Source organism: Lissotriton vulgaris, chromosome 12, assembly GCF_964263255.1.
Source record: "Lissotriton vulgaris chromosome 12, aLisVul1.2, whole genome shotgun sequence".
NCBI classification, from domain to species: Eukaryota; Metazoa; Chordata; class Amphibia; order Caudata; family Salamandridae; genus Lissotriton; species Lissotriton vulgaris.
Window position 1 is genome coordinate 28,551,367 of NC_141700.1, and position 16,314 is coordinate 28,567,680.

At 49.7% G+C, this 16,314-nt stretch overlaps 1 protein-coding gene across 11 annotated transcripts in view; it reads right to left on the bottom strand.

Moving 5' to 3' along the window:
- GATAD2A (GATA zinc finger domain containing 2A) overlaps positions 1-16,314 on the bottom strand; it is a 414,177-nt gene that overhangs the window by 318,291 nt on the left and 79,572 nt on the right. For 2 of the 11 annotated variants that reach the window (XM_086946838.1, XM_086946845.1), the window contains exon 1: positions 4,200-4,222. The exons of 7 other annotated variants lie outside the window; for them this stretch is intronic. In XM_086946838.1, coding sequence (XP_086802964.1) covers positions 4,200-4,202 — 3 coding nt within the window. In that variant the 5' untranslated portion in view covers positions 4,203-4,222. 2 more of the 11 variants (XM_086946842.1, XM_086946837.1) reach the window with 2 other exon arrangements.

Sequence of the window (16,314 nt, forward strand, 5' to 3'; positions counted from 1 at the left end):
AAGGTGAAAACCAAATTAAGGTCCCACTGAGGCATGAAGGAACAGGTGGAAACATTTGTACAATCCCTTTGGGATAACAATTTACAATAGGGGATTTAAATAGAGAGGGTTGATCTGGCAACCTCAGAAAGAGCCAAAAGGTATCTTTTGAGTGTGCTCAGAGCACAGCCCTGTTTGGCAAGGGTCAGAATAAAGAGTAAGACCTGAGAGAGGGAAGCAGGTGAGGACCAATAGAATTTTCTGTACAATATTTTACAAATTTGTTCCACCGGCAGGAGTACACAGTCTTGTAGAAGAGTCGCAAAAATAACATTGCAAACATCAGGAGGGTGGTCACATGTACTCAACAGCCGCTGCCCAATCTCCATGCAAGAGGGCATTTAGTTGGCAGTTTCGGGTGGAGGATCCTCCCCTGTTGTTGCAACAGAAGATCCCCCCAATGGGGCAGCCTGATCGAAGGTCAATGCTCAATAGGAGAAGCTTGGGATACCAGACTCTACATGCCCAGTCTGGAGTTACAACAATGCATTTGGCCCAGTTGCTCCTGATCTTCTTGAGCACTCTGGGTAGGAATGGTATGGATGGAATGGCATAAAGGAGGCCAGAGCTCAACTCAAAACAAACAGTGTCTGAGCAATGCTGCCTTGTAAACTCCGGCGTGCCAAACTGCTGATATTGCACGTTGTCACCGGAGGCGAACAGATATAACCAAGGCCCTCCCCACTGCTTAAAGAGGTCTTGCGCCACCTCTGGATAGAGATACCATGGATAGAGATACCATTTGTGATCTGGTAGGCATTGTCGGTTGAGTTTGTCCGCCCTTGCTTTCAGGGAACCTGCCAGGTGTTGAACCACCAGGGATACGCGCTGTGTCCAGCCACGTCCAGAGAAGCAGGGCCTCTTGGCAAAGGGTCCACAACCCCACCCCGCCCTGTTTGTTGCAGTACCACATGGTCATGATAATCAGATATCACAGTTAATATGGAAATAAATAATAATGTAAAGTCAACTGCATGGAACTATCTTAAGGAAGCGATAGAAGAGTTTGCGGTTATAACAATCTGGAATAACACAGTAAGTAACATTGTTCAAAAAAATAATTAATAGAACTACAAACCAACTATCCCTCGTAAATGACAAAGATAGTCTGACAAAAAGAAAACATGCTTGGACAATAATAAATGGGTACCAAAAAAAAAAAAGAAGGTGCAAGAATACTTGGAAACACCCTGGTCGGAAAAAAATAAACAAATTCTTCTCAAAGCGAGATTTGGAATACTCCCGGGACTTTGTCATCTCTCTCCGTGGAAATATACTGAAAGTTGCACAATCTGCAGACTCTGTAAAAAGGGAGAGGAGAACATTGTCCACCTTTTATGTATTTGTCCTGGACTCCAAAATGAAAGAAGATCTTTACTTAAATTACCTTTTTTTTATTTCTGTAATTTTTTATTGTATATAAAAAAATATATATTTACATGGAGCATACATGAGTGGAGGAAAGAGAGAGGAGAGAGTGAAAGAAGAAAGGAATGAAAAAAGAAGGCGCCGGAGGACAACCCTGTCCTCAAGAACACAAAGACAGCTCTTCTGAGCGTCGACAAACTACTGACAACAAGCATCAGGGGAGGCCAATTTGAATCCCTCTGGCACAACCCCATTTTAAGATACAGAGATAAGGTTCTAGACATGCCTGAATGGTACAGACATGGTATATCCACGGCTTAAATTACCTTTTAATGTACGTGGAATAAGGACATGTAGGCATGCTCTGAAATGTCTCCAATCGAATGATATAGGTATGAACGCTACCTTTGTAAGGCTCCTACTAATAGCGAAAACAAAATTAGGAGATTAAGTTTTAAAATGAAGTACTTTAATGAAATGTATTGAATTTTATGGTGTAACTGCTTTTATTGGTTTTAATCACTACAGTATATTTTATGTATTTGCAATATTGTAAAGATTTTAAATAATCAAACAATAAAGAAAGAACTGTTTCGAACAGTACCACATGGAGGTAATGTTGTCCAGGAACACTTGAACCAGATTTCCCTTGATTGAAGAAAGAAAGGCTTTCAATGCTAAAAGAATCGCTCGCAGCTCCTGCAAGTTGATGTGGTGTCCAGATTCTGCCGGAGACCGAGTCCTCTGAGCTCCACCTCTCCCAGATTGTCGCCACATCCCAGGAGTGATGCATCTCTATGATCTGCTTGGTGAAGGGAGAGGGGTCTGCCTCTGACCCATTTGCAGTTGGTCAGCCACCAACTGCAGGTCCTGTGCAGTTCCCTACAAGATCTGGACTGTGTCGGAGAGATTTCCCTGATGCTACGCACACTGCAACTTCAGGTCCCACTGCAGAGCCAGCATATGCCATCTTGGCCTGTCAAGCAGAATGCAGGAGGCCATGAGGCCCAGTAGCCTAAGAGTCATTCTCAGTGAATCCCAGGAAAGAGGCTGAAACATCTGCATCATAGCTTGAATACCATGGACTTGCAGTTCAGGAAGATGGGTCCTAAACTGTAAGATGTTTCGAACAGCACAAGTGAAAGGGAGCGTCCGAGAGGGAGTCTGGTATGACTTCAGCACACTGATCATGTAACCCAGCAAATGTAGGTGGTTCATTGAAGTCTGGAGAAGGGAGACAACAGCCTGGGGTTGGGGGAGAGACTGCATTCATCAGCCAGTCATCGATAGAAAATGACTGGCCACCCTGATCTTTACAAATGAGATGCAACCACTACCATCACCTTAGTGAACACACAAGGGGTGCTGGTAAGAACAGCGGCGAGCACAGTAAATTGAAATTGCTTGTGGTCTACCAAAAATCAAAGATATCGCTGATGGGCAGGCAGGATGGAAATGTGAAAATAGGCATCCTCCAAGTCCAAAGAGATCACCCAGTCTCCTGGTTCAAGGGCAGACAAGACCTGAGCCAGAGTGAGCATCTTGAACTTTTCCTTTTTGAGAAGTAGTCGAGGGCTCGGAGATCCAGACTAGGTAGCAGGCCCTTTTCCAGGACCATACAGTAGCAGGAACCACAGCCTACTTCTGGCGCCAGAACCCTCTCTATGACTTCCTTGGCCAAGAGTCATGACTTCCTCCTGAGACAAAGTCAGGTGATCTTCCGTCAGCAGGTCATAAGTTGGAGGCATGGAGGGAGGGGGTAGTCTCGAAGGGGAGGAAGTAGCCCCATTGGACTGTCTAAAGAACCCACCCAGGGTGGTACCACAAAACCGGTCCTAGGATGCTTGTTTTCCCGTCCAGGGAGGACTTGGCCTGGCAGTTCGGGCATGACTGTTCCCACGAGGAACAGGGTCAAGGCTGATTTGAATATGACTAGGTTCAAAATGAAATGGCGTGGCAAGTAAAAGAATGGATTAAACCCAGATCTGCAACTGGGGGTGAATGTTTTACAATGTTCCAACATTCCGTCCATCATCTTTGTGTGTGGTAATCAAGTGCACAGAGTCTCAATGTTACTGGTACATAAGCTAGGCAGTCAATGTGTTGAAGCTATAAATAAAAGTAGACTTCTTTGTACAGAGTCCTGCTGTCACAAAAAAAGCCCTTTTAACCCCATTCCTTCCAGCTCCACCTTGCGTTTTGTCCCCAGTCTCAGACTCACCCTGATTTATTTACCGACACAGCAGTAAACTTCCGAAAACACTCCAGAGAGCTGAAACGCACACCCACACGACTCGTGCTCAGTAACTGCCACATATCTGAGAGTCACACCCAAGCTTGCACGTTACAGTGTTCACTGCCGCGCTCCTTTTGTTCCAGATCTGGAAGGCGACCAGATTTTCCCACCACACAGCCACATCCTGGTCAGGCGAGGTGAGCCGGGACTAGTGTTCGACTCCACTGCCATATATCCAAAGACGCTGCCCTGCGGGGCCAGCCGGAGGGGAGAACAGATGCTAAGGGGGGGAAAGAGCACAACCCATTCCGGGAAACGGTCTCCCACGTGACTGCGAGCAAAGCAGCCAGCAATGGTCGTCCGAAGAGGCGGCCGGACACTAGACCAGCCGCAGAGGCAGGAACACAGGAGGCAGGGTCTGCGACAAGCCACTCCACCCCTGGAAAAGCATGAACTCTACTGAATCCAACCACCTCCGAAGGATGAAAGGTGCGGCCTCCAGCTGCAGGCTCGATAGATCTCAGCAGCAAGTACCTAACCTCTCGAGCTATCTCACCATCTGATTAATCAGGCGCTGTACCTTGGGGAGCCTTCTTCTAGAACTCGATCAGGCCGGTGAGCACCCCCTGCCCACGGCGACGGGCGCGTGGCCGGACTGACACCTTCAGGGGCTGCTGCGCCCACGCCCACCCAAGGCCAGGGCACTTCCTGAAAGAGGAGCCTCAGACTGCAGAACTCGGCTCGGTCCAGGAAGTGACAATGCGCCCTGGACACGGGTGGGGGAAGGGAAGAGGTGAGCAGAGCACCCCGCGGCAGCTGCGGCACCCGAGGGCCCGGGCGAGGGCAGCTGGTGCCGGGAGGGTGGGGGCAGGGGAACGAGATGCAACGCCCGACACGACGGCTCTCCCCGGCCCTGTATGTACCCTCCTTCCTGGCTGTCTCAACAGTAGGCACTCACTTACCTGCTTACTCCATCACAGACACCTTCAGCCTTCACACAACAGTAGGTGCGCACCACTCCATCCCTGCAGACATCTCTCTGCCACTTCCTGCCGTCTCAACAGTAGGCACTCACTTACCTGCCTACTCCATCACAGACACCTTCAGCCCTCACACAACAGTAGGTGCGCACTACTCCATCCCTGCGGAGACACTCCTCTGCCACTTCCTGCCGTCTCAACAGTAGGCACTAACTACCTGCCTACTCCATCACAGACACCTTCAGCCTTCACACAACAGTAGGTGCGCACCACTCCATCCCTGCAGACATCTCTCTGCCACTTCCTGCCGTCTCAACAGTAGGCACTCACTTACCTGCCTACTCCATCACAGACACCTTCAGCCTTCACACAACAGTAGGTGCGCACCACTCCATCCCTGCAGACATCTCTCTGCCACTTCCTGCCGTCTCAACAGTAGGCACTCACTTACCTGCCTACTCCATCACAGACACCTTCAGCCTTCACACAACAGTAGGTGCGCACTACTCCATCCCTGCAGACATCTCTGCCATTTCCCTGCCGTCACAACAGTAGGCACTAACTACCTGCCTACTCCATCACAGACACCTCCAGCCTTCAGACAACAGTAGGTGCGCACCACTCCATCCCTGCAGACATCTCTGCCATTTCCCTGCCGTCACAACAGTAGGCACTCACTTACCTGCCTACTCCATCACAGACACCTTCAGCCCTCACACAACCGTAGGTGCGCACTACTCCATCCCTGCAGACATCTCTGCCACTTCCCTGCCGCCTCAACAGTAGGCACTCACTAGCTGCCTACTCCATCACATACACCTTCAGCCCTCATACAACAGTAGGTGCGCACTACTCCATCCCTGCGGAGACACTCCTCTGCCACTTTTTGCCGTCTCAACAGTAGGCACTAACTACCTGCCTACTCCATCACAGACACCTTCAGCCTTCACACAACAGTAGGTGCGCACCACTCCATTCCTGCAGACATCTCTCTGCCACTTCCTGCCGTCTCAACAGTAGGCACTCACTTACCTGCCTACTCCATCACAGACACCTTCAGCCCTCACACAACAGTAGGTGCGCACTACTCCATCCCTGCGGAGACACTCCTCTGCCACTTTTTGCCGTCTCAACAGTAGGCACTCACTTACCTGCCTACTCCATCACAGACACCTTCAGCCCTCACACAACAGTAGGTGCGCACTACTCCATCCCTGCGGAGACACTCCTCTGCCACTTTTTGCCGTCTCAACAGTAGGCACTCACTTACCTGCCTACTCCATCACAGACACCTTCAGCCTTCACACAACAGTAGGTGCGCACTACTCCATCCCTGCAGACATCTCTGCCACTTCCTGCCGTCTCAACAGTAGGCACTCACTTACCTGCCTACTCCATCACAGACACCTTCAGCCCTCACACAACAGTAGGTGCGCACTACTCCATCCCTGCGGAGACACTCCTCTGCCACTTTTTGCCGTCTCAACAGTAGGCACTCACTTACCTGCCTACTCCATCACAGACACCTTCAGCCCTCACACAACAGTAGGTGCGCACTACTCCATCCCTGCGGAGACACTCCTCTGCCACTTTTTGCCGTCTCAACAGTAGGCACTCACTTACCTGCTTACTCCATCACAGACACCTTCAGCCCTCACACAACAGTAGGTGCGCACTACTCCATCCCTGCGGAGACAGCTCTGACTTCCTGCCGCCTCAACAGTAGGTACTAACTACCTGCCTACTCCATCACAGACACCTCCAGCCTTCAGACAACAGTAGGTGCGCACTACTCCATCCCTGCGGAGACACTCCTCTGCCACTTTTTGCCGTCTCAACAGTAGGCACTCACTTACCTGCCTACTCCATCACAGACACCTTCAGCCCTCACACAACAGTAGGTGCGCACTACTCCATCCCTGCGGAGACACTCCTCTGCCACTTTTTGCCGTCTCAACAGTAGGCACTCACTTACCTGCCTACTCCATCACAGACACCTTCAGCCCTCACACAACAGTAGGTGCGCACTACTCCATCCCTGCAGACATCTCTGCCACTTCCCTGCCGCCTCAACAGTAGGCACTCACTAGCTGCCTACTCCATCACATACACCTTCAGCCCTCATACAACAGTAGGTGCGCACTACTCCATCCCTGCGGAGACACTCCTCTGCCACTTTTTGCCGTCTCAACAGTAGGCACTAACTACCTGCCTACTCCATCACAGACACCTTCAGCCCTCACACAACAGTAGGTGTGCACCACTCGATCACAGACACCTCCAGCCCTCACACAACTGTAGGTGTGCACTACTCCACCCCGGCAGACGCCTCTCTGCCACTTCCTGAAGTCTCAACAGTAGGCACTCACTACCTTCCTACTCCATCACAGAAACACCTCCAGCCCTCACACAATAGAAGAGGGGCACTACACCATGCCTTCAGAGACTTCCTTCTACCTCCACAGAAGGGACTTAATGCTTCCCACCAGAATACCTTGCTGCAGCAGACACTTCCTGCCACTCCCGCGCCACCATAGACACAGCTCAGGGCCCTCTCGGTTGCCTTTCGGAGCAGAGAGTCCTCTTGCCGCTCACTGCACTCACTATACGAATTGTGAAACTGGACAGCAGCGTGCAAGCTGTCTGAAGGGCCTCCGTATATGCAGGCACCCCTGGACACCGTTGAGAACACGAGGCAGCCTGCTTGTAGGACCAGCAGAGAACCAAGAAAAGCTCAGCAGTCATCGGAGATGGGCTTCAACAGAACCAATGCTTAAAGGCAGAATTAAGACATGGGCCTACAGCTCAATGCTAGCTCATGGAGCCTCTGTCAAACATGATATGAAAGCAGTGCTGCCCCACAGAGACTTGTTGACCATGGCATCGCTTGGGTCTGTTCATCTAGGACCCCGTCAAAATCCTGCCCAGTGTAGTCACACAACTTTGTAGCCAACTTAAGAGGGACGGTGGCAGGGAAGCTTCTGCCAAGTGCTACGCATGGCGGTAATCCGCACCTCAACTGCATTCATATTCCAGTTTGCGCCCAGTGCAAAGTGACGGCACAATTATTTTTTACTGTTCAGGATGTTGTACTAATGTGGGTGGTCGCGCTTGTACACGAAAATTAAAACAAGCATTTGCAATGCAATAGGTCTCGCATTATTAAAGTTGAGCTACTGGCATTGCTAAAGAATGCAGCACCAATAGCTCAAACTTTAATAATGCGAGACCTATTGCATTGCAAATGCTTGTTGCTTTAAGCTTACTGGTGAAGGAGATTTAAAGGAAAGTAACCCAGAATGGAGATGAAAGCTTCCAAGGAGATATTCCTCTATTCTGCCTCATCGCAGCCCTACTGCTAACAGTACAGTCAGCGTCAATCAAGAGGATATACAAAATCAATTCAAAGAGGAAAGGGAGGCCGTCAGGGGAACAACAACACCCAACTGCAATGACAACCTTTATCTTCCGGCTACGTCAACATTTCAGAGATCAAATGCTCCCCTGGGTGGAAAGATTGCTCACCATCTTCAAAATTGGCAAAAAATAACGACGGACCAATGGGTCGTCAACATTATTCGATTCAGCCACACCCTAGAATTTCTACAAATCCCTCCTTGTACGCCACCGATGCATCAGAAAACCAGCCATCTGCATCAACTCCAGCAGGAGATTCGGACAATGCTCCGAAAGGGAGCAATAGAACCGGTACTGAATGCCCAAGAGAACAAGGGGTTTTACTCCCGGTTTTTTCTTGTCAAGAAAAACAAGCTCCAATGGCGTCCCATTCTGGATCTCAGATCCCTAAACACCTATCTCAAAAAGCAATCTTTCAGGATGATGTCTCTACAGGACATCCTTTCGTTATTGAACCCAGGAGATCATATGACTACATTAGACCTACAGGATGCGTACTTCCACGTAACGATCCATCCCGCACACAGACAGTACCTTCGGTTATTGGTAGCCGGAAGACATTATCAATTCAAGGTACTGCCATTCGGCCTAAATTCAGCACCGCAAGTGTTCACAAAATGCCTGCCTCCAGTGGCGGCTGTGTTAAGGAAGCAAAAACATCAAATATTTCCTTACCTCGACGACTAGTTAGTCAAAACACCATCGAAAGCACAAGCCAGGGCGTCAACACAGGCCTGCATAGATTTGTTTGCTAAACTGGGTTTGACTCTACACGAAGGGAAATCAAACCTTCAACCAACAAGAGTGATCACATTCCTGGGAGCAATACTAGACATGGACTGCAACAAGGAGTTTCCCTCCGAAAAAAGGCAACTGAAGATCGTGTCTCTCTTCCAAGACTTTGTAAAAAGAAAGTCTGTTTCAGCCGCTGGTACAAATCCTTGCTGGGCAAGATGTCATCTTGCATTCCCCTCGTGCCTCACTGCAGATTAAGGATGCGCCCATGGCAAGAACAGATCGATCTTCAGTGGCGTCAAGCAGAGGGATCCTTCGATGACACAATCCGAGTGACGCCAGTTATGGTTCAGGCAGCGGCATGGTGGACACAAAAAGAAAATGTATCTCGGGGTCTGACTTTTCTTTCACGAGCGGCTCCATTAGTGGTGACGACAGATGCGTCCCTAGAAGGATGGGGAGCTTTCCTTCAGGACCTTCAAGTCAGCGGTCGTGGGAAGGTACATGAACAGCAATTACACAAATCTACTGAAACTCAGGGCGATCCGCCTAGCATTACAAGCCTTCCTACCACGAATAGGAGGTTCGCCGGTGTTGGTAAGAACAGACAACACTACGGCGATGCACTATTTAAACAAGCAGGGAGGAACCAGATCTCTCTCCCTATCTCAGGAGGTCCAGGAGATATGGGGATGGGCTCTTCAACAAGGAAGATCATTGTCAGCAGAACATCTCCCAGGAGATCAAAATGTCAAGGCGGATACTCTCAGCAGGCTCAAATCGTCCTGCAACGAATGGGAGCTGGACCAGGGGACCCTGGACAGCATTTTTCAAAGGTGGGGGACACCAATAGTGGACCTATTCGCCACAAGAGAGAACAGGAAATGCCGGTGCTTCGCAAGCTGGCTTCCCCAGAAGGGATCTTGGGGGAATGAGTTTTCAATGACATGGTCTGGCTTCTTTGCTTACAGTTTTCCTCCAATTCCTCTTCTCCCCCCCCGTACTGGTGAAGATCAAGAGGGAGCCGTGCAGGCGGATCCTGATAGCCCCGTGGTGGCCCAGACTGTAGGAAGGTGGATATCGGACTATGGTTGCCCCCAACTTTTTGCCTGGTGTTTTGCTGGTTTTCGACTTAGTTGGCCTGGGATCCTGCTATTCAGGACCCCAGGCTTCCTGCTCCCTCTGTAAAATGGATTCCATGTACTCTAGGTACATATCTAATTGGATACTGAGTCACCTTATCAGCCCCTGTACAGTGTACCTTAGGTACCCAGGGCATAGGTGCACCCAGGGCCTACCAGGGGCTGCAGCATGTATTATGCCACCCCTGGCTGGCCATCCAAATCTGACACAACTGGCTGATCAATCAGCTGGGGCAAGGTGGTGTAATCATCCCTTGCTTTAGATATAGTATCCCTATATCTAACCCTAAAATGGACACATATATATCAGTCACTCCTATGGCAGGCCTTATCAATCCTAGAGGCAGAGTGCTTGGAATTATGTGAGATGGTGCTCTGGCATGAGCTGAGCCCGTTTGCAGCTTGCGGAACCAAGTCCTAATAGCTGTTCCATGAGAACGCTATACCATATACTCTTAAGTGCATTATGAACCTCGCGGTCAAATGCTAACTTTGGCATAGCATTATCAAAACATGTCGAGTAAGGTGTCATACGAATTGGAATACTACCCCCTCGCCAATTCTGGCGACGGGGGTAGCATTCCACCCTTCTAGAGGGGCACGACATGTATGTAACTGTGAACCCCGGTTAAAGTTAACTCGAGCTTCAGCATCACAAAATGGATGCTGCCACCACAGACACAAGTCTGACCTCCTGCTGCTGGGAGTCCTTCCAGCGAGGGAGGCTTGGACAAAGGGTTTCCTGCCTTGGGAGGTGCTAGCACCACCCCAGACAGGATTTTGTGTATTAGGTAGGACAGGGCTGAAAGGAATGAGACATGCCTGGGGCACACAAGGTGTCCCTGTGCATACTCCGGTCTAAACCAGTTCCTGGGGCACTCCAGCCCCAGAGCTGGCGAAAGACCGGACAAAGGATAGGGGGTGTAACCACCCCCCTTCCTGGTCCCAACCAGGGGTGGGAACTAGTCGTAGTGCAGCCCCCTTTAGCTGGATAAAGGTAGGAGCTAGTCCCATTCCAAATTAGATTAATCTTGACAACTTCCACGAAGAACTCTTGACCTTCGCCCTCCTGAATATCAGAAGACTGAAGAATCTCCCCTATGGTCAGGGAGTGACCATCCTGCGCTGCAGGCACCATCAAGCTACTGTGCGGTTTGCTGCAAGTCCTTCCTTCCTGGAACCAGACGACCCAGCTCGACAAGACCCGGACCTCCAGATTCCTCTGACCTCTACCCACATCCACAGCACAGCTGGGACCCGTGGGTGCGACGAGCAACTTGGAGACGGCCATCTTGAAGAAACCTGCACAGCGCTTCCAGCACGACCGCCGAGGGATCCTCAAGTGAGTGCACTGGGGTCTGAGAAGCCCCACACCGACGCAGCTCCTGCATCAAAGACCAGCCCCCCAGCATCCAGGTGATCTGCGTGGGGCCCTTTTGCCTGGTTGCTGCTTTTCCTGTTGTCTGGTCCCTTGCCGGCTGGCTAGTGACCTCAGACGACCCGAAGATTTCAACACTGCTGGTTTGGTCCCCCAGACTGGCCCTTGCTTCCTTGTAAACGAGAATCACCCCGGCCCCTCTTGGTCCGCACCAGACGCCATCTTTGTTCCACCGCGTGGCTTGCACTTGCCAAGGCCTGTTGACCAGATCGACGATCCAACACCGTCAACAGTAGCAGACTACGTGGGACAGCTCGTGCCCCCAGCCTGGTCGTAAAGAACAGCTCCTGGTCCGCGCAGCTACAGAGAGAAGCATCTCGTCCTCCACCTGATCGCGGCGACAGCATCTGGTTCCCTCCTGGTTCCAGCACCGTCACTGGCTAGGGACCGAGACTCTGTCCCCTTCCCTTTCAGGACTACTTCTTCCTAGTTCCATCCTTGGAACCACCGGACTCCTCCATCTGGCCGCCTGCCAGCAACTACTTGTTTCAGGCTCCATCAGGATCAACGCAGCAAACCAGACACCACTTCAGCCCTATGCACCTGCAGCCTGTGGGTTAGGTAACTAAAGCTTCTAGGTGCTGAAGTCAGTGTTCACTATCCTAGTGTCCAGGTCCACTGTTTTTCCTCCATCCAGCCGGGTTCGTCCGGAATCCGTAACTCTTTAAACTGTAGCATCCATAGACGTTGGCACGCATCTCGCGTGAGTTTCCACTCTGCACGCGAGTCCCGTGGGCCGCCTGCTCCTTACTTACCTAGTTGGTAGCGTAGTCCCAGCGATCCTCCAGCCTCTGGATCTCCTTACAGTATTTTCTTTCCTCGCATTCCATTGTTTCAAGTATATGGTTTGTCGTGCCCCTAGGACACCATTGTAAATCGTGCAACTTAAATGTATTTTTCCTAAGAGTTTGTCATGTGCTTAGCCCTCTGACCTCAAAGAGTTCAGAGGTGTTTGTTATTAATAAATATCTTATTAATTTTTATAACAACTTGTGTGGTGTCCTTTCACTTGTTATTCAAGGGGTTATATGTGGTAAAACAGCTGGCTTCACATGCCAAAAGAGTTTAGCCTAAGACTGCTTTGTCCATGCTACCATTAGGATAGCTGGTCTATAAGGTTGACTTACAACTAATCACCATAAGGGTTGTTTGGACTGATACAAGGTGATCACTAGAACTAGTGAGCATCATATATCAGGCCAACTTCTCACACAGACAACACTGGTTCACAGAACTCCTGCTGCTGTCGGAGGACCGTCCAGTTCAGCTTCGACCAATTCCAACCGGAGGTTCTCCCAGGCAATGCAAATTCACACCTCGGACAAGAACACAAGCTTCAGGTGAATACATTTAAACCCAACTACATAAACAACGGGGGCCAGCAACTCAGACAGTAAAGCTTTAAGAAGTGTTCCGGGGAGAATGAGAATGGACAGCACCTTGTGATAGCCTTCCACAAGTAGGCTTCCGATGGCTTGCAACAGGGGCACAGAGCACAAACCTAAGAGGTTTGCAGTTCACAGCAGGCCACGTTGGGCATTAATGATAGATTAACGCTGACATTTTTTCCAAGGTCACATACTCTACGAGTAGATCCATTGCAAAGCCCATTACAGTGGAGCTAAATCTAATGTACATTTAATTATCCCATCAAAACAATTTCTGCTGCCAAGCTAAGACAAGGCTGTTTTGGTGCAGGTCTGCATTATGAATACAGCTCGAACACGTAATCCAACAGCAGACCCTTCAAGGAATATGGGTCAGTGTATTCTAGGGAGAGCCATTTCACGAGGAGGAACCGCAAAAGAACACTCAGACACGTGTGGACACCTATAATGAACCCATCACGAGGTATAAACTAAGGTTACAGTAGGGCAAAGGCCATGAATAGTAGAGGGTCCTTTAACACCTTGGGCACGGCCGCGATTCTGCGCCTGTGCGGCACATTCCGATCGCGGGTGCGGTCATGACGGCCGGAAGCCATCATCAGCACGCGAGCACTGTGTGCCATGACGGCTCCCGGCCGTCATCAGCATGGAAGGTGTTAAAAAGTAAGGTATTAGCAAAAATAACTAAATCCGATTTCTATGATAATCAACCAAAATACTTCACTTTCAGGTTCTGACACGAGAGTTCCGCTCTACCAGCTGGAATTAGTTTGGCAGGCAGATTTAAATGATGCCAAACTTCATTCTATGTTAACGGCAGCTGCAAAGCAACGTGTAACATATGTACTGCAAAAAGGTTGCACTTTGTGGGAAACATCAAGCAACTTTTTCAGCATCAGTGTGGTAAGATGCACTAGCACATGGTTAGAGGCCGATTTAAAAGTAATTAGCACCCTTCTAGGTCATCTTTACCAGCTAGACCCCATGATACTGTGGCACTAAATTAAGAAGTATCGGTGGTAATATACAACCCATGGAGGGACCACCACTCACATCGCTCCAAAGTCCTGACTTAAAAGAACCTGTAGGAATTGTGTGGATTAAAACCAATACACACAGAGGTTAAGGTGGGTACAACAGCTCAGAGTAGCCATAAGTCAAGTCAAGGTTTATTGTTTATAATTATTAAAACGTATTACAAAATGCATTAAAAAAATTCTTCGTTATAAACAATAAAAAATAATGTGCTTAAGTTTTATCTTGTTGGTTTGATTAGTCCATACAATTATAAAGTTCTCACTTATTTCATTTCAGTTGTATTCTTCTTACTTGGCTGAACTATTCAAGTATGCACATTCTCTTCTCTGGATTCCCCTGGTTCCGCTTGTCGTAGGAGAGATTGTGCTTCCCTCATGTATTTGACGCCCCTACAGGCCAACATGGGTGACGATCCATGTAACCATCGAATTACAGCTTGCCTGCATGTTCTAATGTTCATTTTATAAAAAATGTTCTTTAAAAGCCGTCTCCTTTAAGTCCATAAGAGCTGGGCAAACACATAGCAGGTGGGTTAATGTTTCATTTTGATACCCGCACAGACGACAAAGAGGGTCCGTGTGACTACCTTTCCAGGATGGTAACAAGTCCTTTGAAAATTGTAAGCCCAGCCGATGTTCTATATATCTTTGTTTTAGTGACATATTAAAGTGACTTTCTAAATAAGGCTGCGGCTTTATCCCGGAGTATGAATTTATCACTGTCCACTCGTGTCGTCTCTTTGAGATTCTTGATTTGTCTTCCAGATAGGATTTCCATTTGACAGCACGGTTTATTATTTTGTCAAAACTGGTTCAATCTGGCATCGAGTCCCATATTGATTCGATTCCTATACAGCTCAAGGATTGGGTCAAGAAATCTCCCCAACTGAGAGGCGTATGCTGTTTCTGCTGGATTTCGATTTCTTTCCAACACAGGTTGTCCAGTGAGTCTTCTTCTGACAGACGTACTTTATGACAGAGTTCCGCAAAAGTACCAATACTGCGAAACTTCTGATTCAGCAGGCCAAATTCTAGCCGAACCTGCGCCGGTGATGCGGATTCTGATAGATACATCTGCCGTGTGGATTCCTCACCGTGTGAATATCCCCCTTGCGTCAGCAACATTCGGAAGTTCTTTTCGTAGCCTCGCGCCGACGTGGACTTGCACGTCATAGAGACATGGCCTCGCACGCGACTCCGCTGACGTCACCGACGCCTAGAATAGGCCCACGCCGGCGTGATGACATCAGTTCCCTTTTTTCTGCGTCGTCGACGCTAATTGTTATCGGGAATCTCAGTAGCCAACTGGTACTTTGTTGCCTTTTTGTTACCATTTTCTGCTTCTCTGTATCCTGTCGACGATGTCGACAAAAAAGACCGGCTCAAAGCCCTGCAGGGAGTGCGGTAAAATGATGTCTATTACCGACCCGCACGATAACTGCATCTGGTGTTTAAGTTCAGACCACGATGTGAATGGATGTTCCTCATGTCGGAAGATGAACCCTAAGGCCCTGAGGGAAAGAGAGACCAAACTCCTGGTGGCAAAGCTGAAGGCTGGAAAAGGAAGATCTTCGAGGTCTCGTTCTCAAAGGGTGCGGTCGAGATCGAAGTCAAGATCCAGATCTCGAGAGGGGTCGTCTTCGAGGTCCGCTACAGACCATGCTTCGAAGTCGAAGTGGAAACCTAAAAAAAATGGAGGCATGAGTCCCGACGTCGTTCCGGTAAGGAGTCGAGGTCACCGAAGAAGGTGCGTTCTAAGGTGGTTACACTGGAAGTCTCAGAACCAGAAGGTGAGGCCTCGCCTTCGGAGTCGCGGGTGCAGTCCCCGACTCCGGCTTCGAATCAGTCTTCGGCGCCGTCCCCGGCCCGAGATGAAGAAGAGGTTCAGGTGGACGTGGGTTCTGCGCCTAACGAAGAGCCAAATCCAAACCCTCCTCAAGACCAGCCTGGGGGTTTACAGCCACCCTTTCCAACCCCAGGCCAGGACCCATCAGCGTTTCTGAACGCTATGTATGGCGTCTTTTCAAGGGCATGGTACCCCTCTGGCGCACCTTCGGGTCCCATGGGTCCTCTGGCTTTCAATCTTGGAGTCCCTTAGTCCTATCCTCCTGCGCCATTTATGCCTTATATGCCGGCTCCGACGCCGCATTGGCAGTTTCCGGCTCCGCCGAAGTAGTCGACGCCGGTTCCGGCGTCGCCCGTTCCTGTGCGTCCTCGAGAGCATCCCGCTGAGCCTTCGGACTCATTGCCGACGTCGTTCCCGGCTTCGTCGGAGCTGTTGGTGGATCCGGCTGCGAGGCGTGTGAAGGAGAGGTCCAGAAGGGGGGCACAGCGCCTTTATGAAGAAAGGATGTATATGGAGTCACATCCTGATTTGGAGGAAGGTGAATTGGATGAGGACTGTTTTGAGGATCTGGCTGAACCTGGGAGCCTGGATTTCTCTCCATAGTGGGAGTTACTTTCAGGCTCTGGTGCACCTTCTAAGGAGGTCCAGCCTTATGTGGTGATGAGGAAGGCTGCGGAACTTTTGCAAT